This window comes from Ixodes scapularis, unplaced genomic scaffold (genome assembly GCF_016920785.2).
Source record: "Ixodes scapularis isolate PalLabHiFi unplaced genomic scaffold, ASM1692078v2 PGA_scaffold4__175_contigs__length_147842914, whole genome shotgun sequence".
NCBI lineage: Eukaryota > Metazoa > Arthropoda > Arachnida > Ixodida > Ixodidae > Ixodes > Ixodes scapularis.
In genome coordinates this window covers 137,324,830-137,351,970 of record NW_024609879.1, presented here as the reverse complement: position 1 = coordinate 137,351,970, position 27,141 = coordinate 137,324,830, and the positions used below count along the sequence as shown (strand labels likewise).

General features: G+C 44.8%; 1 protein-coding gene across 1 annotated transcript in view; it reads left to right on the top strand.

The window, feature by feature from the left end:
* The window catches only part of LOC115313303, a 159,622-nt gene that overhangs the window by 81,716 nt on the left and 50,765 nt on the right, over positions 1 to 27,141 (top strand). Inside the window, exon 10 of the mRNA XM_042293719.1 lies at positions 15,529 to 15,637. Coding sequence (XP_042149653.1) covers positions 15,529 to 15,637 — 109 coding nt within the window. The remainder of the gene's footprint in view (positions 1 to 15,528; positions 15,638 to 27,141) is intronic.

Genomic DNA, 27,141 nt, shown 5'->3' with positions numbered 1-27,141 from the left:
TCACCAATGTTCACCCAAAACACTCGAGTTTTTGTACGCGCCAGCGCGAAGTTCAGTTGCGTACATGTACACTTGCAGGAATTGTAAAACGGATAGTCCTCTCTACGACAGGAAATAATGTACAATAAATAACTTTTACCGAACAAAACTCGAGGCGAGTTTCTAACAAAAGTCGCAGAACGGCGTTTGCGGCTTTCTCCTCTTTAAGTGGAGAGCCCCAGGCAGCTAGTATTTTGGACGTAGTAAATGGCCGGTCGTCTAGATTAGTGAGAATACTCTTCAGGTGTCCGCTTTCTGCATCGTAAAGTGCACAATCACATAATAAATGAAATATAGTTTCCACACAATCACATCGCGGACAGTTCTGATTGTGTGCTTTTCCGGTCCGGTGCAGAAATTCCTGTGTGTAGAAAACGCCCAGACGTAAGCGGTGTATATCTACAGTAAGTTAATGGATAATTCATAAGGCAACTCATTGGTAAAAACATCTCCGAAATAATCATTAGAATTGTTAGATCACATTATAGGTAACGTTTCATTGGCATTCATATCTAAAACATTAGTAGAGACAGCTTTTCAAATTTTTCTGGGATTCTTAAGTAGCAACCTTTTCCAGTGCTCAAATAAAAAAGTTACTTTGTAGCAACTTTGATTGTCACTTGCGTAGCTTTGCGTGTATTAGAACCACAGTGAGTGAGTGTTCCGCCTTTGTGCTCTTTATATACTCGTTTCTTGGTGCTCCAAATGGTCTAACCTTTCAACATTTACGGCTTCCCTTGTGCATGAGGGTCTTTTTTTATACTAGGAACGAAATAAGCAATTGCTTGTCTTAAATCTTCATTAATCATTTGTCCATTTTCTTCTACTGACCGAAGGTCAAAATTCTTTGCAATTCTAGCGTTGACAGTTCTAAGCAAGCATTTATATTATAAGTGCTTGCAATGGAATACTCCTGGATTTCATTTGACTGTAAGCATTCACTTCATATAGGCAGGTTAAAGTTGATACAAACTGCATTATGGTTAATTATTTCCTCAAAACAGGAGGCTGTTAAACTATTTTGGTAAGGTCGTAAAGAAGAGGTAAGAAATGTCATTTTCATGAGTGGGTGTAAGGACCACTTGGATAAGACAGAAGCTAGCAGGCGTACAAAAATACGGTTGATTGTAGAATGTTATAGCATTCCTCAAATTGACAGTGTATCAGTCGATTCCGGGGAAATTAAAATCGCTTCCAAGAATAACCGACGAACTTGGGTAACGGGAGGTGACACGTCCAGTGGAATGTACAGCTGTTCAACAAAACAAGATAACTTATCAGAGGCTCGGTTCAGACATCAAGGAGAATGAAAAAAGAATCCACCTTAACACGCACCCAAAGTATTTCGATGTTATCATGGGTTTTAATTGGAACTGCTAAGAGTATTCTTGACAAACACGAAAACACCACACCCTCCAGACTGTATTCTGTCCTCTCTATGAATCGGGAAGTTATTGTCAAGTACTGTACTTGGTTTCACCTTATGTCTAGACGCGGCGGACGCTACGAGCTTTGGAACCAATGAGACAGCGTCCAAAGTGCACCGTGATGGTGTGCTTCATGTTTCTGTATGTTTTATTATCACCAAACAAAGCATTGGCAGGAAAGACGTAGGACTTGAGCTTCTGACTCTAATTGGTCGGTCTCATTAACTTGTGTAACTAAGTATAGTTCATCAATCAATATATCATCTGAAAGCAATATTTCCGTTCCTTGTACGACGTGAATAGTGCAAGTTGAAAACATATCAGCGAGCGTTTCCTATTTTGATATTACACTTCGAAGGGTGTCAGCATGACATGTCAAATCATGCGAGGTGGCCATTTGCTTTTTATGTCAATTTGAATTTTTATTTGGAATGCTTCTTTGCAATTTATATACAGCTCTAGTTTGACAATCAATTAAAAACAATTTGTCCTCCAAAAATAGTTTATCAGAAGCTAAGCGCAAGCGTGTTTGAGAATTGCGATACGTTTTTTTGTTTTTTTTGCGCAGTCCAAAAGCTTCATACGTTCGCCCCGTATTACAGGGTAGTAGTAGTTTCTTTTTTATTTCAAAATATGGGGGAAGCAAAGTTCTTATGCCTAGCTCCGTTTTCTAAAACTGCGTGCTTATTTCTGAAGTTCAGCACCTTTACTACAATAGGGCGGCAGAAATTTATGTTCATTTTGCCTTCAAGGAGGGCTCCTTCAACTTCGCTGGTCCTTAAGCCAAGTTGTTTCTAACAAAAGAAGTAATTATTTGTTCCGTTCTGGCCCACATTTTCTTGGATTCTTCCGGAATGCTTTTGAACATACAATTATTCCTGCGCTTGAGATTATCTAAAGCGTCGACGTCATAGACAAAGCTCGAGTCGTCTCGGTGTTGCATGATATTTAGTCTACTATTTCTTCGAGCAAGCGTAGGTTTTATGAGGCAGCTGTAATTTCCCTTTTAGCGCCCGACATCTCTTGAACTTTTTAAAATGATTCGTAACCCTCTCGCTTAATTGGTTGACCCCCGCATTGATTGCGCCGGGATTTGTTCAATTTTGTTTCTTTGTGGTTTCGTCAATGGTTGCCTCAGTGTTGGGACCAGGATTCTTCTCTACATTCCCCGACGAAGTGAGAAAAGGGAATTACTACGCTAGTAAGAACAGGTCAGTTAATGATGTTCACATCGCGAGAATTCGTGGTAAAAAGAGGAAAGGGTTACTTTGCCCCAATGTTTCCGTGCGAGTCAGAAAAACAATTTATGATTGGCTATTGGTAAACGGAAACATTGAGACCCATGCATTCTTTAACATGGTTATGTAAAAATAAAGAAAAAAAAAAAACACTTGAAGCTGTGGCAAGACAAAATTACAGCTACTACGCGTAGAAAAGATCAGGCAGTCTTCAGCAAAATTTAACGCACAGGTTTAGCTGCAAAGCAACCAAGGTGGCTGCAAATTCCTGTCAATCAAGGCTTCCCGGTCTATTTTCGCGGCCACGGTAAGAGCGTCACAAATTAAGAAAAAGCTTGAATAATAAAACTTAAATGGACGTTTAATGCTCCGAACTTGTGCCGAGAAACATAAAGTAACAAGTAACAACCCGCCGAAAATATGAAGGTGAACACCTTACCTGGTTTCTTGCCTGACGGCTCCCTAAAGCTATATTAACTCTCAACGTCTCAAATGGTACGTGACTTGGGGTCTAAACTTTGCGTTCCAGCCCTCTTCTGGAACAGAGCTTGTTCCTAAACTTGCAGGAGCGTCAAAAACAAGAAGGGGGCTGTTCACCTTCATATCGCTCACGGGTGTACTACGACGATCGATACGAGTACGAACACCACTCCACGTGTCACGCGGTACTATCAGTGCCCCCTGTCAACTTCACTTTGAAGTACACGTGCACCTTGGTTTCGAGACGTATCGTCTCTAGCGATCGCCGCACCACACTGCACTTCCGGGTCGCCTGCTAGTGAAAAACGGTCGGCGCAAGCGCAAAACTGTTCACCATTGACGAAGAGCATTTTTCGCTAGGAATGTGCGCCCTAAAAATATTTGCATAAATGTTTTAGGGTCATCCTTTTGATTATGAAGTTTTTGTAGATTATTCCCCTCAAAATGCGTTCGAGCTGCAAAGTAGTGGTCTGGTTATCGCACGACAACCCGCAGCGACACTGAACTTTATGCTGTGTCATGTTGCTTTTACAGTGGTAAGGATCGAAGGGTATAATTTAGAAGAATAGATATTTGGGCGAGTTGGTAGAAATTCATCATGGAAAACAGCGCGAAAAAAACGGCGAGGACGCCCCGTCTGTTTCTTAACGTCATCATCGTTTCTTTCGCGCTGTGTTCTTATGATGAAAGGTATCACCCACGCTCGCACCGCGCTAACTTCTTGCCTGTGCTAGTTGGTGGTCCTTTGCTATCGCAAAACTCACGCGAAGTAAATAATAGGCAGTCTTGGTTGATCTTAAATATAATGCGAGAAAGACGGGACAAGAAGGGCGAAGCAGAACACAGGACAAGCGCCTCTTCGTCTTTTTTGTCCCGACTTTTTTGCGATATTTTTACTACGAATGTCAATTACCAACTTGACCAGCAGACTAAGCTTTTACCAAGCTTAGTTGATTGTTTTGAAACCTCCGATAACAATATAATGCATGCTTAAACTCGTCGGCTAAGTATCGGGTATATTTATCGGAGTCTGGGGAATATTCTACTAAAACTTCCTAATCAAAAGCATGAACATAAAGATGTTTATACAAGTTATTTTTGCTGGCGCACATTGCTAGCAAAAAATGCTCGCCATTGGTGAACAGTTTCGCCGTTTCGCCGACCGTTTTTCGCAGCAGATGACCCGGACGTGCAGAGTGGTGCGGCGATCGCTAGAGAAAAAATGTCTCGAAACTAAGGTGCACGTGTACTTCAAAGAACAGTTGTCAGGGGGCACTGGTAATACCGCGGGCCACGCGGAGCGGTGTTTGCAATCCTATTGATCGTGATAGCTCATACTTTGATGCCGATGGAAAGACGACTGAATGAAGCATGCTAAGCTCCTCTTATAAGCGCGCGCGTGGGTATCTAGAACTTTCTGAGCTCGACCAAACAAGAAGATTCTCGAGCCATCAGGAACATTCCAGACATGCAAACACAAGAATTAAAAAGTGGACAAGCGCTGGCGAGGATCAAACCCCAGCAAGCGGCGTGGAAGACAAGCACGCTACTGACTCAGCTAGTCGCACGCGGCATTGCTCCCCTCTTAAAAAAACGCACGCTCCCAATGCAACACAAAATTAAATTTACTACTTAAAACAAAAGGAGCGATAATCGCCGAGTCACCTAATGCACAGGATATTACAGTACTATCCAGCATAGTTCAGTTCGAGTTCGACGGCGTGAATCATCTTTGGGTCGCAGAGGGCGGAGTGGCAATGTTCATTTTTCGCCAGGCAACGGCTCGCTGTTTAGGCCCCTCGGGTACCAAATTACCTTAAGGCCGAAGCACCACTTCAACAGTTCCTCGTTGCGACGATGAATTGGTGCTCAGATCCCCACTTGGTAGGCAGGCTGGAACAGGGCGTCGTGGCGTAAAAAATTGTACCGGCCGTCGTCAGCTCGTTATGCGGCTTGAACCAAAGTGTGATCGAGTCGGCGGACTTCTTCCGCTCGTTGAGTGACGAACCGAACGTCGTCGCTCTGTTCGACTTCGTGGGCGACATCACACTCGTCGTCGGTATCGCCCTCGGTGTCATCAAGGTCTTCGTCAAGATTGCAGTCCGGGTTGTCGTTGAAGTCATCGTCTGGGACGCCCTTGGCTCGCTGTCGAAGTCGTAGCTGGGATCGTAGTCGATGTCGTCATTCGGCGCCTGTGACAGCGTCACTGTCGTCCTTAGTCTCGTCGTCAGTCTCGTCGTCAAGGTCGTAGTCAGGCTTTTTGTGGACATCGTAGCCAGGGTTTGTCTTTAAAGTCGAGGACTTCCCATCAATGTCGTCATCCTGTTATTGTCGAGGTCGTAGCCATGGGCTTTGTTGAGTTTATAGCCCGGGTCGTGTCCAAGGCCCTAGTCGGGGTCGTCGTTGATGTCACAGTTGATACGCACCGAGGAGATTGATTACGTTACCCCGCACCTCCACCAAAATTTCACAAATAAAAGCATAAAGGTGGTAATTAAAACTTAAAACGAGCATTGAATGCGGCGAACTTGGGCCCAGAAGCATGATGTAAAAAAAAGCATACTTTGACGGCGACGGAAAGTCGACTGCTTCAAGCAGCCATGCAAAGCTCTTTTTGCAAGCGCGTGGGTATCTAGAAGTTTCCGAGCTCGAACAAACAAGATTCTCGAGTAATCTAAAACATTCCAGTCATGCAAACAAAAGATAAAGGGCACAAACGCAAACGGGGATCAAGCTTCAGCCAGCGGCGCGGGAGTCGAGCAGGCTCCTGACTCAGCTATTCGCACGCGGCAATAGCATGACGTAGGGGAGTGGATTCAGCACTCGATTGTAGTCTGATGGGCACGTGGCGGTTGAGGCAGGAACCAAGTCGATTCCGATTGACGAGCGCCGGAAGTAGATGACTGCCGCGTAGAACCGAGAGCAACAGCACTTGGAGAGTGAGCAGATTATTGTCGTCCCTACTATAGGCAGCGCGTTTTCAGAAAAGATCGAACAGCTATGTCCGGCAACCACTTTCAATTTTCGAGAAAAAATCTATTTTGCTGTCTACGTGCCCAGAAGAGCAAAACCAATCTTTGTTTAGAAAGAAAAAAGTTTGTCTTTGCGAAAAAATGAAAGAAGTTTACAACTCCCTGTAATGCCGAATTAGAGCGCAGCTCTTGAGGAGGAGAAGGGGAGGGTACGGAGGAGACGGTGTGTCTCTCCTGCTCCCTCCTCATCTGCTCCTCCCCTGCTCCTCGCCTCCTCCACCTCTTCTCCTCCTCCTCCGTCTCCTCCCTCTTTCTCTTCCTCCTCCTTCATCCTCCTCCTCCATCTTCCTCTCTCCTCCCCCTCCGCGTCCCCTCCCCCTGCTCACTTCTCTCCCTTCTCCTCTCCCTCGCCCTCCTCCTCCTCCTCACTTCCCCCTCATCCTCCCCCCCGTCCTCCCCCTCCTCCTCACCCCTCCCCCTTCTGTGCGACGTTTCAGCATGGTGACGTTTCGGCACCGTGCCGAAACGTCCCATAATGCACCGCGCGTTTACGCCGACGCCGACGCTGACGCCGCTCAAGCCGTCTAAGAGCTGCGCTCTAAAACAATTATAAGTCCCAGTCACGTGCGCATTTTGCGTATCGTGCGATGTTGGCATTTCGGACAGCTTCCCCCAAAAAAACTGTCTTGGCTACGGGTCTAGATATATTTACTGGCAAATTAGACAGAGGAAGGATTGACAAAAAGTATTAATCACACAGTATTAGGGTCGTTATTTTGAGAAAAAATGTATTGCAAATAAGGCGAATTGCGCAATAACGCTCTGGATGATTTTTTTTTTGGTACCTATAAAAGCTAAGGTCTTAAAACTTTCCGTGTGTTGGAGTGTACTTTGTTAATCATCGCATAAAATATTGTTGTCCTTGTTAACGGGCGAAATTTACAAGAATTGATGACACAGACGCATTTGACTAAATATTAATTTTTTTTAAGTATTTGAAAAAAGCCATTCTCAATATTCTTTACACATTCCTACATTACAGTGCAAAATATGTACTAAAAAAATCTGCAAAAAAAACAAAACATAGAGCAACCTTTGGGTGGCTTTGAACTAATAAAGCGAAGAATGTGGCCAAATTGAGGCTAACGCGGTTGTAATGAATCGGGCATGCACATACCCCCCCCCCCCCCCCATTGTTGACAATTTCATTATTTTAACAAAGCATAAAACTGCTAAGGGGTGTTCAGGAAAAGATAAATTGACTGCACAATTGTGGGCGGTAGTTTTGAAGTTAAAATTCCTTATACATTTTTGTACGGCCAACCCAAAAATGCGCATGGGCCGGAGCAATCGAGAGGCCCTAGCCTTTCACATGCTTCGCGGTTCCTGTTTCGATTGCCGGCGTGTGGCATCTCCGTGTACGCGGGGTAAAGGAAGCAACGTGGACGACATTGCAAACAGATTAGCCTACAACCATGGCGGTAACATGATGTAGGAAGTAGGGCGCGGCAGAACCTGCACCGCCTGTGAGCGCCAATAGATCTATCCGCCGCCGCTGAGGGCCGCACAACGCAAAAAAAGAGTAAAGATACTGCAAAGAAAACAAAGATTATGACTGGCTGAGATAGTCTATAAGTTAATTTTTATGGCAACGGTTGGGAGAACCGTGAGATCTAATTTTTCGATACTCGATTCTTCCGAATGTTTTCTTGTTTTCAAAGGCCGTTGTGGGGTACCGCATCCATGAACCTTATACTAAGAGACGACTCCGCTCACAATCCACTGTTCATCGCCCCGGGAGTCTGTGGCCTAAGTAAACACCCGAGATGGCACGGGATTGCCAGCTATAAAGAGCACCGCAATCCGACTGCCCCTGCGGGTTGCCTATGGCCATGAAACAGAAGCCGCGAAGAAACAGCACACAACAAAAGCAGGAATTACTGGGATCTCGAGACCTCTGAGATAGTTTTTTTCGCAGGGAAGGTGGGGGGGAAGGGAGGGGGAGGGGCACTCCTTAAGCTGCGAGCGGTGGTTTGATCGTGAGTAGTTCCTGTGACGGATCACGTGCGTGTTCTCTGTTTTGATGGCTGAGCTTTACAGTTCGAAGCTCAAGTGCAGCACCGATTACCTCAGAAGGTACAAGAAAATAAATGTATTACTAAAGGAACTTTCCCAGCGCGATAGATCTGAACATTGTTTCGTTGAAGAAGCCCTGAAGGAACGGTTCCTGTCCGAGAGACGGACTTTGTGTGCGTGAAATGCTTCAGCCGTTTAGAGGAAATGACCGCGGAATCGTCGGAATCAACAGGGCCTAAGGAAGCCTTCGTCCCGGAACAAGCCGCAGTCTGAGAGCTGAACAGGGGCGCATACTCTTCAGGAGTTTCATCTTTGAAACCAGGTTCTGCCCTGAAAAAGCACTGTAGGAGGTCTTACGTTAAGCGAAAGCGGGAAGAAATTGAACGCGCTTTCCGCAAGAAGGTAAAATTAAGCGTCGCAACAGCGTATGGCGTGAGAGACAAGCCTGCCACCTTGGCACAAAGTTGCAGAACCTGCTCAGTGTGGTTGAGGAACCTTAGGTCTGCGTTTCCCGCTTCGGACTCATGCCATGAGGGCTGCCGTCTTTTTACACTGCTACCCGAGCCGCTCTCGACGAAAGATATTCAAGCTGTTATTCCTTCAACCACCCGCTATTTGCTCCGCAAATTAAGACATTACAAAGAAAAACTGGAAGTGTGGGCGATTCTTGACTTACACAGAAGAAGGAGAGTAACCGAGTTGGAACCTCGGGTAGCGATGGACTATTACACCAAAGATGAGCTTAATTGTAAACAGCACAGTCCGAACAAAAACAACGTCGTTGGCGTCATGGCGCACGGAACGATAGAGCATATTGTGATGACGCGGTCAATTCGCAAGGCTTATCGGATGTATAAGACAGCCCACCCAGACACAGCCATCGGCCTTACGAAATTCTATTCTTTGAAGCTAAAATGAGTTCCGCACATTCCCTCGAATGAAGTTTGTGTGTGCGTTTTTTCCGCCAGCCCTAAGCTCGGTGTGTGCGCCCTGGAAAAAATTGCAGGCGTCATAAGGAACGCCAAAGACCTCCATGACATTTCTCTGCGCAGTCCACCTTCTGCTGTCTTTACTTAAAGAGTGCAGCGCATGCCCCTCGGTTGGATGTTCTGAGGCGCCTAACCTTGAAATTCCAGATGTGGAAGTGCTTTACGCAGTCTGTGAAAAAGACGATCTAATAAAGAAGGAAGTGAACCCGAATACATTTCTGGAACACCTTTAATAGTATGTCAGGAATTGAACATTGCATGATTATACCAGCCGCTTCCAGAGGAAGGCGATAAGCGATGAAAGGAGTGACTGCGGAAATCTAGCATTGTTTGCCACTTCGATTTTGCGGCGAACAGTGCGACTGTCTTTCCTGAGCGAATCAAGTCGAAGCACTGGAGCACGAGTCAAGTCTCCATATTCACCTGCATGGTCGCGACGAGGAAAGGAACCTGCAGCTCTGCCGTCACACGTTACGACATGTGCCACGACACCACCCACATATGCTACGCTGTTAGCAAGGTACACGAGTGGCTTGAGGACAAGATTCCACTGTATTGTCGTGTGACCTACGTCAGTGATTGTGCAGCAAGCCCCTCTAAGAATAAATATCAACAATACACACTCCAGAGCAACAAGTTCAGGTCAACGAAGTGAATGTCTTCCGCAACTGGACATGGCAAGAGTACCTACGACGTAATCGGTGTCCTTGTCAAGAACCAGGCAATTTTGTAACACCTCCGCGGGCCACCACGTCGGTCATCATGTTGGCGTCATAGATAGTTGCCGCACTGAACGCTAAACTGCCGAACGTAAAAGTTATCCGCCTTCCGGAAACTGGGGTGAAGGCGCTCAAGGACATGAAAGCAAAGGAGTGGGATTCTGTTTTTGCTGCGCGTGCAATTCAGTCCTCTCACTTGTGGCAGTGTACGCGTCCCGGCACGTCGCAACCACAGTTCTTTGTAGCGAGAACGGTAGACGCAGAAAACATAAATTTTTGAATGTAAAGTCTCATATGTCTGCGATACAATTTCGCTACAATTTCGATAAAGTCAAACACATTTTGCTTAAAATAGTGAATGACACACTGCACACCGGAAATATTCCTAAGGGTTTAAAAGTATCTGTGATAAGGCAGTTATACAAAAAAGGAAAGCAGCAACAGGTCAGGAGCTGCAGACCCATATCAATCCTGCCATTCTGCCATTCATGACACACGTAATCGAAAAATGGGTTCAAATAGCAATGAATAATTTTTGCGACAAATTTTCCCTGATAGGCACTATGCAGTACGGCTTTCGGCAACAAAAAAAGTACCATTACTCTGCTGGAAGATTTCGCTGACTGCTTTACCGAAACACTCAATAAAAACAAAATAGCCCTAGCTCTTTTCATAGACCTGTCAAAGGCATTCGATACCATCGATCATTTGTTATTGTTGGAAAAATTATATAGTATGGGGTTTCGAGGTTTTTTTATCAATTTTTTGAGAATTACTTCAAGGATAGATTCCAAATGGTTAAGGTAATGAATAATCTTAGCAGCCCGGCTCAAGTCCAATTTGGGGTGCCAAAAGCAAGTACTTTGGGGCCAATGTTATTTACCATTTATATAAATGGGTTAGGATTTCTGCCCCTTAAGTCAAGAATGTTTCAATACACGGATGACACCGTATTAGTGTTACCAGATGAAAAGTATGATGAAGCAATTTATGTTTTTCAGAGAGACATTAATATGATAATTAGATGGTTTGCTGCGAATTTTATTTTTGTGAATGGTTGCAAAAACGAAACTGATGTGTTTTCGAAATCCGCACAAACAGATAGTAATATCTCCAAATATTTGCTTGCACTCGGTACAGTGTCTGGATTGTAGCTGTAAACCTTTAACATACGACAGTTCTGTTAAATATTTAGGCTTTTTTCTTGACGAACACATGCTGTGGAATGCGCAGGTGGAATGTGTTGTAAAAAAACTACGAGTCATATCCGCGTATTTGTATAAACTCAAAGGTATCTGCAGCTTGAAGATAAGATTACTTGTGTTTAAATCTTTGGCGGAAGCCGCATTATGGTGCAGTATTACACTGTACGGTCATTGTTCAGAATACAAAACACGAGCGATAGATAGGATACTGAAACACGTGGTAAACAACATATCATATGGAACTTCATATCAAGTATTGGAAACTCAAGAAACAGCTAAAGAGCTGAGCATCCTGTTATTTAAAAGATTTTTTACATACCTAGCAATAACAAATAATTATTTCAGTAATTCGTAAAAAACTGTCGTAAATAAAAATAGAGATTTGAGACGTACTGAAAGATACGTCATTCGGAAAATATACACACTGTATGGAAAGAAAAACAGAAATCATTACATTCCTTCCTTATTTAACGAGCTCCGAGTCCCTTATGAATACAAAATGCACTAGGGTACTAAAAAGGAAACTAAGGAATTGGTGTCAAGCATCTGAGCTGTAGATACCGTAGCCTGAAAGTTGGAGATAGTTCGTACTTTTATTTCATGGTTGCGTGAGTAGAATTGGCTATAACACCTCTATTTCATGCTCTAAAGTGTTCCTTTTTGTATTTATTTGTGTTGCTAATTTTGTGTTCCTTTCATTTTGTTTTGTGCTGCAGAGTGTTTTTTTTTTGTAACATGTATTCTAGGTGGTCGCCTGGCCCCACATACAAGCAGAATGATGCTTTTGTGGGCCAGCTCTTTATTTTGTATGACTTCATCTGAAAATAAAAAAAATTGAATTGAATTGAATTGACATGTTCATTCGATCCTATCTGAAGACGCCCAGTACAGGCAATCTCAGTCAGTCGAAATTTTTTTTTTGCGATATTTTTTTTTTTTTTTGCGTTGTGCCGTTTTCCGCGGGAACGGTTCTAATGGCGCTCACAGGCGGCGCTTTGATAAAATAATAAAATTGTGAATAGGTATGTGCACGCCCCATTCATGGCAACCGCCTTAGCGTCGATTTGGCAAGCGTTCTCGCTCTACAAACTCAAAGCCACACAAATATTGCTTTTTGTGTTTTGCAGATTCCGTTAGAACATAATAAACCTTAATTTCGGAGAGTTTAAAAAAAGTTAAAAGATAACGTGTCTTTTTTTTTTTCAAAAATAATTTTTAAAATTCTGCATATTTAGTCAAATGCCCCTGTATGAGCAATTCTAGTAACTTTCTCCTACAAACCAGGAGCATAATGTTCCATGCATATATGAGGTAATTACAGGGTAACAAACTGGCAAAGTGTGTAGACCTTAGCGTTTATAGGTACGGAGGAAAGGAACCAATCCAGGGTGTTATTGCTCAATGTGCCGTATTTTCGATTTTGGTTTCTGAAACCAACGACACTAATACTTGGTGATTCATACCTTTTGTCTATCCTTCTTATACCTATTTCGTCAGTAAATATTTCTAAAACCGTAAACTGAACCGTTTTTTTTTTTTTTTTGAGAAGCTGTTTTAAATGCCAACATCGCCCGATACGCAAATCGCGCACGCGACTAAGAGGGTGCTTAATATTTTTTTTTTTTCGCGAAGACAAATTTTTTGTTTAAGGAAGCATTACTTTTGGGCACAGAGCCAGCAAAATATTTTTTCAGCAAAATTTAAAAAAAAGGTCGCCTGACATGGTTACAATTGAAAAAGAGCGTGTTGGTTAATAGATACAAAACTGTTTTATACTTTCGAGTTTTGGACATGGTTGTTCGATCTTATCTGAAAACGTCACAAGGCAACCTACAACGCAGTTTGGATGGCGCCATCTAGCGACTAAAGCAAGAAACATTGGAAATACTTGGGAGTGCCGGCTGCATTGTTCAAACGTGAGCTATCCCTCTGGTGGCGTCGCTTAGTCTAGTACCTGAAGCGAGAAATACTAGGTAGGCCAGGAAGCCGTGATCGCATAACACGCCGGTACGGCGGGCGCTACTACCCTGGCGGGCCAATCGGAACGTGACTACGTATCACCGAAGTGCGCTTTTGCTGTGAAGAAGTATCAGGCCTTTTGCTGCGTCATGCTCCAACATGTGTGCGTTTCGCTCGTATACGTAGCACATATCGAAGCCATCGGCGTGCAGGGTGGTGCTTATCGTTCACTCTTTGCCAAATTACGGGACGGGGTGAAACCGTTGGCTCTCCCACTGCTGCCGCCGCCCGACTGTCGCCGGTTGGCTATCAAGATTTCTGATTAATAAGCTCACACTGTGAAGCACAGGCTTAGCTTTTTAGGCACGCTCGTGGCCGCAAATAATTTATGCAATTATTTTGAATGCTACAAAAAGTATGCTTATTATTTTCAGGTAGAAAATTGTCAAACTGGCAATTTTCTAAAGTATTACGGAGCTAATTAAAGGCATAATTTTATTTTTATAGTCATTCGGCACTATTGCAGTTGTAAAAACCCTGCACAAATTTTCTTGTGTGAAATGAATTAGAGCCTGGCGGAAGACCTAAACGCAGGACTTGTGACAATCGCCGAAATCTAAAAAATGAATTTTGTCATTTCGTAGGCAAAAACTTGAGCACAAAAATTTGCCGGAAGCACGATATTCAATTTTGATTTAGCAACAGTTTCCCCGGCGTATAAATTTTTCAGCCATTTTCGAATTAGGACCTTTTCTCGCACGATTTAAAATTAAATCGCTCCAGTGTTACATTCACCTTTAAAGGGTCGTGCAACGATGTTTGTGCCTTGCGAAAATACCGCTTAGAATGAATACATGGCATTTATAACCAATGAAACACGGGTAGTAGCTTTTCCCGATCTATTTTAGTTGTAGAAAAAACGTTGAAAAGAAAAACCGCGTTTACCCCCTCAGCTGGCAGCCAGAACAAGCGGCCGCTTGATATAGAGCCGGATATATGCTGAGTTCCAGACATTCTAAGGGTTAGGTTATTGTCACCACTTCAGGGGTTGGACATGAGCGACTTCCCGAATGCTTGTAGAGCTATTGATTATCAAGCACCTAATCCAAGTGCTCACGCTATGCTCGACCTGCAAGCTACTACCTACGTCATCAAGTTTTGCGAAGGAAAGATTGAAAAAGAAACGCTCGCTTTTGTCCTTGAAAATTCACTGCAACAATTAAGTTTCTTGCTAAGTGGCACTGCGTGCGACAATACTTGGGTCCCACTAGCGCAAGTGAGCTCTTGTAAAGAGAAATGCGTTATAAAGTAATATTGGTACACAGCCCCTTTAATAACTTTTCGTTTTTTAACGCGTCTACGAGCATGTTAATTCATCAACACAATCCCGTTGTCGGAAAGCTAGAGAAGACAAAAAAAACATCGTGTAAAATGACTTTGCCAGGGTGGTGCCCTGGTACGATATGAACTATACGCATTAAAACGTTTTCAAAATGCCCCAGTTGATTCACTCTGAATTCAGTAGACACAGAAATATTACAATATTGCTAGTTCTGACGCCAAGACTTCACCAGAGACTCAGAAAGGCACCAAACACAGAAGTACCAATCCTATTTCTTTTTGGGCAGAATCGAGCACTTCCGGCTGAGGCAAAGATGGTGTAATAAACAAATATGGATCCTTACTGGAACAAGGCATGCTATTCTGCAGCAATTATATGCGTCAGAGTTGCATATAAAAATTTATCGCCTACAAGAGACAAAGTTGATTACAAGTGAGCACTTTATTTGCGTGATATGGATAGCATACAACATTTTGAAGTTTATCATGAAATGCGGCCAGGTGTAGACGGTAGTTCATTGAGAACACTTCAACCTACAGGTGACCTAAAACACGCTGGAGGTGGAAAATCTCGTGCACTTCATTATCTCTGCGCACAAAATAAGACGTAGGAATTGGCTTATAAGAACACAAAAAGCCAAATCACGAAACATGAATCCTTAGAAAATAAACCACGTTCCGCAAATTTTTATGCTCTAGGTACAAGAAATTCTTCTAGATTTTCTTTTTGGTGCCTACCTTTTAAGATATCTCCAGGTTACCTTCGCGTAAGAGCCAAACAAGGCACCGATGAATGGCTCACTTTCTGAAGTGCATTGATGCTAATCTTTTTCTATATCTTTTTTTTAAGTGGTGCATTAATTGTGCTGCGTGTTTTAGATGTAGGATCTAGTCAAACTTCAACTATAAGCAATAGAACAATTTCAGTTAACTGAAAAGGGGTCAGAATTAAGAATACATCTCCCACCTGAAAATGTGTAAATAGTGACACGTTCGCAGCACCTTGTCACTTGCCTATTGCATGCAAGAAGGAATCGGTATCTCATTTTCATAATGTACATTACATTAATACACTCCCTTTAGGTTTTGCATTTCTTGGGACTATCTGCACATCCGAAAAAGTGGGAATTGTGGAAGATAATGGCCTTACCCGTCAGGGAGTACAGAGCATTGCTCATGAACTTGGACACCTGTAAGTAGCAACAAATCTCATATATGCTTCCAACAACTTCCATGGGATATACAGGGTGTTTCTTGAGAGTGCGGGCCAATCGCTCCTTCGAAAACTACGTATTTCAGAGAAAAATGTTTGAGGCTGTAGTGGTCTGTGCCAAAAGGTCCATTAAGAAAAATATTTTGGCGTGCACTACCAGTCGGCAATTAATTTTGGTTTAGTAACAAACATTTTAATTTTTACCTTTAAACGTATTGTTTTATCGTAAACTTGGTGCGAATTATTCGGAACTACTAAATCATATAATTAAATAATGATATAAGTTGTGGTCTGCATATTACGGTGTTCCGAAACAAAATTATCTATTTGGACGCGTTTCTAGGTTTCGGTTTTTTATCGGAGCAGATTTCCGCCCTAGCCATCCAACTCCCCTTGGCCAAAACGCACAAAATATGTGCGCCGACACGCATCGCACCTAAAGGTGAGTCTCTGGACTGGCACCGAAGTAAAATTGGGAAACATTATGTGGCAGTCCGGATTCTTTCTTATCTAACCTCTTTTACGTGCGATGCCTGGTGGCGCACCTACGTTGCTCGTTTGGACCACGGGAAGCATGATTGCTTGTTTGAGGGAAGAGGGCGCTCCGATAAGAAAACAAAACCTAGAGCCTTTCTTCGGAACGCCGTGAAATGCTGCCCGCGCCAATCATTGTGATGTGAGTAAGTTTCTTAGTTTTCGGTGATGGACATTAGGTTTTTAAATAAAACGATATCTTTAAATTTAACAAAAAATATATATATATATTAACAAGTTGGTAAATACCCGACTATACTGAACGCTAACAAGTTTCTTTAACGGGTCCTTTGGCACAGACTACTACGGCATTAATATTTTATATGCGACGCGGAGTTTTCGCAGGAGGGATTCGGCCCGCATTTCGAAAAGCACCCTCTATAATGTCTAATGAATTTCCTCAACATTCACAAAAGCGTATGTGTTGAAGTAATAAGCCTATTTTAGTTATGGCTCTGTTAAAGAAAATCTATTGCTCCCCGCGCAGAACAGGGCATCGCAGTAGCCCGTAATGTAATGCACAAGTATGGCCTGCCTGGGAGGTTTTCTCGCTAAACACACGCGGCAGCGTACAACGACGCGCTGGCCCATCACCACCCATATTTCATTAAAAAAAAAAATTATGTACAGCATAGTGGAGTCGGCCGGATGCACGCAGGCTAAGTAGAGTTCAACGTAATAAAGGTACTTCGCGCGCTGCATGTTTTGGTTCTATTTCTCTCAAGAGAACAGAAAGTTTGAAAACGTCTAAACTGCTTTAGCCTTGCCTAATTGTAAAAGGCCCGCCTTGGTTTATGGTAATAATTCAGTGTGGTTATTTAAAAGTTGTACTTGTGTTGTGTATAGGCTTACACAGCCTGAAGTTAACCGCCTCAGCTGGCGTCTTGTTTCTCAGCTGTAGATGAGACATTTAGCCAGTGCAGTACCACCGCGAGTCTGGTGTATATAACGCACATCGCGCAGTAGTGATACAACACCGCACGCCAGTACGATGATTATCCAGATTGAAGCGGGCTGGAGTGGACATTCAGTCCGAAATCCCTGGTGTTCTTTTGGCCTTGCTAAATGTACAAGAATGGTAGAAAGACTTCCTACTGACTAGCCAAAAACATATATTATTAGGAGCAGCAAACAGGAATTTGTTTCAAAGTAATAGGCTAGTTTTTTCAGAAGGTGCTTTATGATACTTTATATTCAAGTTATAAATATGCCCTGGTTTCAATACAAATGAAGCAAAGGACAATGTTCAGATGGTGCTTTGCTTCCCAAAAAATGGTAGCACCCGAGTCATCGATCCACCTCTGCACTAAGCCTTGTTTTTATTCTAAAGAAGCCAACCATGTCACAGAATGCTTTAAGAGACCTCCTTGAGGTGAGAGGCAAGTCAGTCAGCATTAGGGGCGTCGTTCAAAAAACGACAGTGTTAACCAATGTAAGTGAAAGGGCTTTATTCAAGTGGATGACCGAGTAGAAAAAAGACAGGAATATTAGATCTAGACTAACCATGTTTCGAGGAGGCAAGAATGCTGAGTGGGGGTAGAGGCTCAAAAACTTTTACCTCGGCATCCTTGAAAGGATTGAAATGGCTTCTAACGGAGAAACGAGGTGCTTACAGCCGCGAAGCTGCAAAAGTAAAATGTCGAGAAGAACAATGGCATGAGCAACTTGCCTTTCTGCGGCGCCACAGCTTTCCTGAACTCAAATAAATATCAAATTATATATCGCATCACAACCACCTTCCTATAGTATTGATAGTAACGCTGCATTGTATGCCAAAAGATCTCTGCATCACGTAAGAAAAATGGTCAAGAAATGCGCGCCTGATCGAATGCCCCAAAACTATTCAGTGGCGTGGTAGACTTTTCGCGGAACCAACAAAAACATCAGTATACTATACCGAAATCCCAGGTCTGGGTGAACACTGCGGTCGCCAGTTCGAGTCAAGGGGAGAGTTCGGGTCTTACTACTTCCCCAAAAAATCCAAGAGATAAAGGTAATGGTTTTATCATCAAACACTGAGGCAAAGTACATATTTCATCAGGCGCTGCAGACGTGTTTCGAGTATGAAAGCAAACGGGGGCACTTCCGAAGAACCGGACAAGGGGGAACGTCGTTATCATATTGCTGAAGAGGACATGACGGTGGAAGTAAACCAGATCATGGATGACGTTGTGGGCAGCATTGTCATCAACACTAGCCGAGATCAAACTACGAGCTGAAAGAGTGATTCAACGTCGATTCAGCATACTTGGTGAAAACTGATTAAGGCCACGGCGGACGCAACAAGCAGGTGCTCGTTCATTTTAAGACTCTGCACTTCATTTTCATTCAACGTGATTGTCACCTGTATATTTGTTGTCGCGGAACTATCATGCTCTGAGTCGTTTCGTGCCGGAATGACTGAGAGCAAAGTCGTGTGCGGAAAGTGCTCCGCCCAGTTTTTCTGCCGTCAACATTTCCTGGCTTGTAGTGGCACCTGCAAGCGCCACTTTCACTATAAATGCCTTAATGTTTAGGGGGACGATTATGGCTTCTACACGTCTAGCGGAGTGAGCACGTACAAATGTGCTCCGTGCACCAAGCGCCGTGACCCGGACAGTGCTGGAATTCTCGATGGCGTGCCTATCGTGGTTTCCCTGAGTACTAATGGCGACGATATTGTGTGACCGGACGCTCCTGGGCAGTGCGCCTGCGGACTCGGGGGCTTTTAACGGCGCTCGTACGAAAAGTGGACCAACTTGTCAGTACGGTTCACTTCCTTCGAGATGGCAACGCTGCCATTCGAGGTGACCTTCAAAAATTGAGCCCGCAGCTTTCGGAGCTGGATGGATGGATGAATGAATCCGGCTGAGCCCTTTGGATCGGGCGGTAGCTTAAGCCACCTAGCCATGATGTTTTACCATTTAAGCGTAGAATATTTAAATGTGAAAACTATATTCACTCCGCACTGAAAAGAAAGTGAGGCTACGAAACCCCCTTGGCATCAGTTAATAAGAAAATACGTAGTTTTGCTTTCTGCCACCATTCACTTATTCTTTCCTTGGTAATCTCTACTGTCTTGAAATCCACTCTTCCTTCGCTGTCTCTAAAACCCAATGACTTTATTAAATCTATGTTGTCTTCCGTAGCCATAGGGTTAAGCCCTTTACAGTAGACTATTAAGTGCTCAGCCGTCTCGTCCTCTTCTCCACAAGCAGTGCAGACTGTATCCATTTCCTGATGCTTCGCTCTGTATGTTCTGGTTCGCAGAACACCTGTCCTCGCCTCAAACAACGATGAGCTTCCCCTAGAATTGTCATAAATGCTTTCTATGGCAATAACTGTTCTGTCTAACCTACAGCTTTCTAGAGCCGTCTTTGTCTGCGTACCTTCTAGCCACCGATCTCTTTCTGCGGCCTTAACTTTCTTCTTAACTGAGAACTGCTCTTCCGTAACTCCAGTATAGCCAAAAAGCTTTCCTCTTAATTTCCTAGTGCACTGTCTCCACTTTGTGTCTATACTCCTCTTGTATAAATAGCTGAAAACTTTTCGTGCCCATTGCTCCGCATCCATTTGCCTCAACCGATCCTTAAAATTCTATCTTGCTCACAGCTTCCCTGCTCTCAAATGACGCCCATCCCATATCTCCTTGTACTCCCTGGTTTGGCGTTTTGGAATGTGCCCTGAAAGCTAGCCTACCTACTCCGCGCTGATTTATTTCTAGTCTTGCATGCAAATCGGATTTCATGCACAGCACTGCGTTTCCAAAAGTCAAGCCAGGCACCATGACCCCTTTCCAAATCTCTCTCACGACCTCATACCTGTTGTAATTCTAAAGTGCTCTATTTTTAATTACAGCTGCATTTCTTTTGCCCTTACCTATTATATACTTTTCATGCTCAGTGAGATATTCTGCACCATCACATATCCATACTCTTAGATACTTGTATTTACTAGCTCTCTCAACTGTAATATTCTGTATCTTCAGCGGTTCATACTCTCGCATCAGGGAGATCAACTAGAGGGAGATGATGCGATACGACATATAGCAGCAGTGATGGAGGAGAAATTTCGGGAACATGTGGAAGATAGGAGAACCGAAGGAAGTAGCAGTCCAGCTTGTGACATCCCGGATTTTGGACAAAGAGAATGGGAAAAGGCGGAACGAAGAGTGCCTAGTGGCACGTCGACAGGCACAGATGGTATCTCAATCAAGCTGGTGAAGAATTTGGGTCCTAAATCTAAGGCAAGACTAAGGGAGGTAATGAGCACTATGATAACAAAAGGAAATATTCCAGATGAATGGAGTCTTAGTAGGATGAGTATGATATATAAGGGAAAGAGAGATAGGTTTGATATTAGGAATTATCATCCCATAACCGTGACACAAGCTATTTACAGGTTGGTTATGCAGATTATAAAGAGCAGACTAGAGGAATGGGTATATTGCGAGGGCATACTGGGCGAGTTAGAGAACGGGTTTCGGAAATAAAGAAGGTTGGAGGACAATATATTTTCTCTAACACAGTGTATAGAAATAGCGGAAAAAAAGAAAACAGACTGCTCTGGCTGGCATTTCTGGATATCAAGGGTGCCTATGACAACGTGAACCGAAAGAACCTGTGGGACATAGTGGAGAGCTTAAACCTAGATGAAGGACTAACAGCAATATTAAGGAACATTTACAAAGATAATAAGGAGATTATAACATGGGAAGGAAAGACAACGAGGAAAATATAGATAAGACGAGGCCTTAGGCAAGAGTGCCCGTTATCGCCTTTGCTGTTTATGTTGCACCTGAGAGGATTGGAGGGTAAACTAGAGAAGAGTGGGCTTGGATTCGACCTTTCGTTCAGTAAGCTAGGCCAAAAAATTCAGGAATCCTTACCGGGATTTATGTATGCGGATGATATAGTACTAATGGCAAACAACAGGGCAGAGTTGCAGAAATTAATGAGCATCTGTCGTAGGGAAGGAGAGGAATTAGGTTTAGAATTCAGCTTGGCGACTTCCACAGCAGCCCCTGCAGGAAGGGCTTTCGTTTCGGCGTACCGCATGCGATAATCTGCGGCGACGATAATCCATCTGTTTCCTTGCGTCGGCGGTGGGAAATGACCAAGTACATTCCTTCCGATCTGCTGGAACGGTGCTTTTGGGGACCAATCAGCTGCAGGAGACCTGCCGGCTTCGTCGGTGGTTTTTTATTTATTATTTATTTATTTACATATACTGCAGGCAGCGGCGCTGCCCAAGCAGGGGAGGGTTACAAAAGGAGTTTAGTTAACAAATGATCGAATTGGTTGACATGAGTACATTCCATAAGCAATGACGGCAAACAGTTCCATTGTTCAATTGTGTTAGGGAAAAATGACTTCTGAAAAAGGTTAGTTCTGGCATAGTATGGGCATATGACTTTGGAATGATTTAGTCGAGCTGACCTTTGTGGCACAGGGCGAAGATAAGTGTCACTTGATAGACCAGATGAATTGTTATAAAGTAAGTAAAGAAACTTCAGCCTAGAGATTTGTCGGCGAAGGTGGAGCGGTTCGAGGTCAAGCTGCTTTAACAAGTTAGTTACTGATGATGAAGTGCGGTAGTCAGATAGGATGAATCTTGCAGCAAGACGTTGGATCCGCTCCACCTCCGCAATATCTTTCACCAAATAGGGGTCCCACACAATAGAGGCGTACTCTAGAACTGGGCGAACCAGAGAACGATAAGCTACAAGTTTCACAGCCGACTGACACCCTTTGAGCTTTCTTCGAAGAAAGCATAGCTTTCTGAACGCTTTGGCACATATGTTGTCGATGTGCTGGTCCCATTTTAGGTTGTTTTTAATTGTGAGACCTAAGTATTTTACAGAGGAAACTTCTTGAATGCACTGGTTGCTAATATGGTAAATGTAAGAAAGGGCCTTTTTTTTAGTAGTCAGTGTCATTGAGACGGTTTTAGAGAAGTTAATTTTCATTTTCTGAAGGTCGCACCAGTCCGCAAGTTTACAAAGGTTTTCATTCAATGTAGTCTGACAGGAAGAACTTTTGACAAGGCTATACATTACGCAGTCGTCATCCGCGAACAATTTAACACTAACACATTCATCAATATTTTTGGAAATGTTGTTAATATAATTAAAAAAAAGTAACGGTGCGAGCACGGAGCCCTGTGGTACACCCGACAAGACCTGTAGATTATCAGATTTAGAGCCATCACGTTCAACGAATTGAGAGTGGTTTAGTAGATAGGCCTGTATCCAACGAACCAGCCTATCAGGAAGTCCTGCCTCTTTCAATCTATCAATGAGCAGATTATGAGGCACGCGATCGAACGCCTTAGATAGATCTAAAAAAATTGCGTCGATTTGGTGACGATTGTCCATCGCGGCTGCAAAATCGTGGACTACAGATATTAGCTGAGTCGTTGTGGAAACGTTTCTACGAAATCCGTGTTGGTTCTTGTCAAAAAAATTGGTCGACTCTAGGTAACGAGATATATGGTTAGCGATTATGTGCTCAAGTAACTTGCAACATGTGCTTATTAAATAAATAGGTCTGTAATTTCCGGCGTCTAATTTGTCACCTGATTTAAATACTGGAACTACTCTAGCCGTTAGCCAATCTGCTGGTAAGGAACATTGATTAAGTGAGGCACTGAAAAGCACGTAAAGGTACTCGGAGACTATTTCCGAGTAGCGATGAAGAAAGTAATTAGGTATAGCATCAGCACCGCATGATTTCTTTACATTGATATTCAACAAAAGCGAAAATATGCCCTCATGACTGAGCACCACATCTGGCATTTTAACAGAAGCGGATGAAGAGGCATAATTGTCATTCTCAATCAAAAGGGAATCGAGTGTAGTAAATGCTCTGTGAAAACTGGCATTGAACTCATTTGCAATTTCTTTACCGTTAGTTGACACAATACCATTAATTCTTAGTTGCTCGACTCGCTCACTAGTATCAAATAGAAAACGCCAAAACTTTTGAGGTGATTCTAATAAAAAGGAAGTAAGAGTTTGCCCATAAAATTTATCACGTGCGATGCGTATTTTACTGAGTAATTCATTATTCAGGACGTTCAGCTCTGAGCTATTTTTCTTGCGTCTCTGGCAATCGTGGCACGACCGTGTGTAGAAGTGAACGGTCTTCGGCAGCTTGGGCCAGTAATACATTTCCACGAATTTGGGCCAGCGTACTGCTTGCTGTAACCAAGGTTTCCGGACGTCGGGTCGTCGTGGCAGGCTTGGAGATCTCCGCTTTAAGGTCGGTAGGGATTACGAGCAGCCACGGCGTGCTGTTGTCCCCGAAGTTCTCCTTGTAAAGTACACCTTGTCGGAGGACGAAAGTCGGCAGGGCTCTCGAGAAGACGCGGGGGACAGTACCCCCTCGTCCTTCGAGGTGTTCGATTAGCGCGCGCAACTCAGGATCGTCTCTTTGACGTCGCGACATGTCTTTGGTGTTCACTGCAGCTAGGTAGCACTTGTCGTCATCGTCGTCGCTGCTGCCGGGAGATGTCTCGACAGGGGCTCTGGACAGGCAATCGGCGTCGCTGTGCTTGCGGCCTGACTTGTAGACCACAGTCATGTTTAACTCCTGCAGTCAGAGACTCCATCGAGCGAGACGTCCTGACGGGTCCTTTAGGTTCGCAAGCCAGCAGGTCGTGCGTGACAACGCGGAAACGGCTACCGTTCAAGTACGGGCAATACTTCGTGATTGCCCAGATTACCGCAAGACCTTCCTTTTCAGTCGTGGAGTAAACTTTCTCCATTTTGGACAGTGTTCGACTTGCGTAGCTGATGAATCGCTTGGTGACTTCTTGCACTTGAACCAGTACCTCGCCAAGTCCTTCGTTACTTGCGTCCGCATGAATCTCGGTTTCCGCGTCTTGATTAAAGTGTCCAAGAACAGGAGAAATCTGGAGTCTTTGCTTCAGCTCGTCGACTGCGTGCTGCTGCTCCTTGGCCCATTTGAACTTCTCGGCGTCCTTCGTAAGTTTTGTGAGCGGTGCGGAAATCCTTGCGAAATCCCGAAGGGCACAAAGTAGGCACAAAGACCAAGGAATCTTCGCACAGCCTTCTTGTCTGTGGGCAGTGGAAATGCCACGAAGGCGCGAGGCTTTTCGGGGTCTGGACGGACGCCTTCGTTAGTAACCATGTTACCTGAGAATTTTATTTCGTCATAGGCGAACCGGCACTTTGACGGCTTGAGGGTGAGTCCGGCGGTCTTTATGGCTTGGAGAACAGCTCGGAGTCGTCGCAAGGCCTCATCGAAGTCACTTGAAAACACTACGACGTCGTCAAGGTAGACGAGACAGTTCTGCCACTTCAGTCCTGCCAGTACAGTGTCCATTACACACTGGAAAGTTGCTGGCGCCGTGCATAGTTCGAAGGGCATCACCTTGAAATCGTACTGTCCATCCGGCGTGACGAAAGCTGTCTTCTCTCGGTCCCGTTCGTCGACTTCGATCTGCCAGTAGCCGCTCTTCAGGTTCATCGATGAGAAGTATCGAAAGTGGCGCAGCCGATCTAACGTGTCGTCGATGCGAGGGAGTGGATAGCAACGTCCTTCGTCACCGCGTTCAGTTGCCGGTAGTCCACGCAGGACCTAAGCGTTCCGTCCTTCTTCTTAATCAGCACCACTGGAGAGGCCCACGCACTGCTTGAAGGCTGGATTATGTCGTCGTTCGGCATTTCTTGCACTTGCTCTTGAATGACCTTCCTTTCTTTTACGGAGACTCTGTACGGCGATCGGTGTACAGGGAGCATGTCGTCCTCGGTAACGATGCGATGCTTCGCAACGGCGGTTTGGGGCACCCATGAAGACGTCGCAAAGCAGTCGCTATATTCGGCGAGGAGGTTACTCAGCTGCCGTCGTTTCGAGCCTGGAAGCTTCGGGTCAATGTCGAGCTGCGCTTGCGGCGTAATGTCTTGATGAGGTGGGGATGATTCTTCAGCAATCGCGGCGATTTCCGAGGAGTTCCGAAGTTCCTCGAAGTGGCCTACAGCGGCACCTTTCGTGAGGTGTTGCGTTCTTGTCGAAATTTCGTCACGAGGACCACGGTGAGACCATCCTGAAGTTCAGCCACTCCTCTTGCGACGCCTATTCCTCTTCCCAGGAGCAATTGAAGGTTGCCTTCCAAAACAACTTCGCCGCAGGTAGGTGCATCGGTCACGACGGGTACGACAACACTTGATCGCGGCGGCAGGTTCACGTGGTCGACAGCGACTCGGACGGCGGCTGACGCTGTTCGGGGTGTCTCCGAAGGCGGAAGAGGCTTGCGCAGCGTCAATTTGTTCTCTCCAAGGTCGATGACGGCGCCGTATTCATACAGAAATTTTAATGCCGAGAATGACGTCTCTGGAACAGTCTTGTAGAACGACGAATTCCACAGGGCACGTCTCACCGTGGATCTCGACGCGAGCAGTGCATCTCCCGGCCGGTGTAATAAGGTGTCCTCCGGCGGTTCGTATTTGAGGTCCATCCCACGGCATCATGACTTTTCTAAGGCGGCGGGAGAGCCTCCCACTCAAAACGGAATAGTCTGCTCCGGTGTCGACGAGTGCCGTCGCGTCGTGGCCGTCGATGATATCGTGGAGGTTATTCGAAACTGTTACAGAAACGTCTTTTCTGGGCGTTGCGGCGTTAGACTGCGAGAGCTCCGACGATCTTGGAGGATCTCGGCATCGTTCGTCATCGGCAACGCCACCTCCCGGCATTGCCGGGAGGTTGCGTCTTTCTCGGCTAGACCGACGGAAGGGCGATGGCAAGCGTCGAGGAGATGGTGAACGGACTCGGCGGGGGAGACGACTCAGGAGATGAAGAGCGGCGGAGGTAGTCCTCGATGTCCCGAGGTCGCTCTCCAAGACGTGGTCGAGGGTTGTTGGGCGCAAACCCTCGTACACTCTAAAAATAAGGTAGTCATATGTGACTACCTTTGGGGTGGTAAAAAGTTGTCCCAAATATAACGACCCCTAGGGTAAAAATGACGACTCCACATGTAGTCAAATAGCAGGTAGTCAAATTTGACTACCCCCAAAAGCAACATGGCGGACGGTTAGCGAGGCTCGGATTCCCCGGTAAGGCCTAGCGAACAGCACGGCTTTTCGGCCGAGTTAGAGAATAGGGCACATACACCTATTCGACGTCTTCCAAGCGCCATCGGACACTCTAAACATCCGTCCTTAGACACCGGTACCGTACCAATTAACCGGGAGGACGGCAGCGTGTTTGCCGGAATCGCCGCGATTGCACCCGACGGCATCTTGCTAGATTGACTGTATATCTACCGCCGTTGGAGAACGCTCAAAAAAGAAATCGTAACGCGAGTAATGGGCACGCTGACTTTATTGAAGACAACGTATGCTTGTCGTTTGCGGCGATGAATCGCTGGGGACCTTCGTCGACACCGACGGGAGGCGTTTAACTCGCACCAACGCCCCGCTATCTTTCTTTCTTTCTTTTTGTTTTTTCCTATCTCTTCTTGTTTGTGCCTACCTCAACCGACGTGGTTATCCATTGCTGCCTGCACTTCGCAGCTCTTCGAAACAGAACAATAATTTAGGTGGCCGAGTGACACAATTATTACGATTGTTTTCCATCTGAGGGGCACGTAGGGAGCCCAGTGGACCGCAGAGCCTGGACGGCTGGACCTATGCCAGCTGTTCGTAATCAATAGCTGCAGGACTGCACAACACTTAGCTTATTGAATCAGGCGGCAGCTTGCGCCACCTAGGAGGTGTAGTAGTAACCGCTAGATGCACTAAAAAAATGCTCATTCACTCTCCTGAGGCTCCTGAGCTCCGTACGTTCTACACCTATGACAACTCATGCGCCAACACACAAACCACGATACCGAACACTGTTACGGGCATATACATATCAACAGTACAACAAGGCACAAGCAACTGCAACACAACACAACACCACCGCGACTCTCTACTCTGACCACCCTACCGACCCGATTCGTTTATA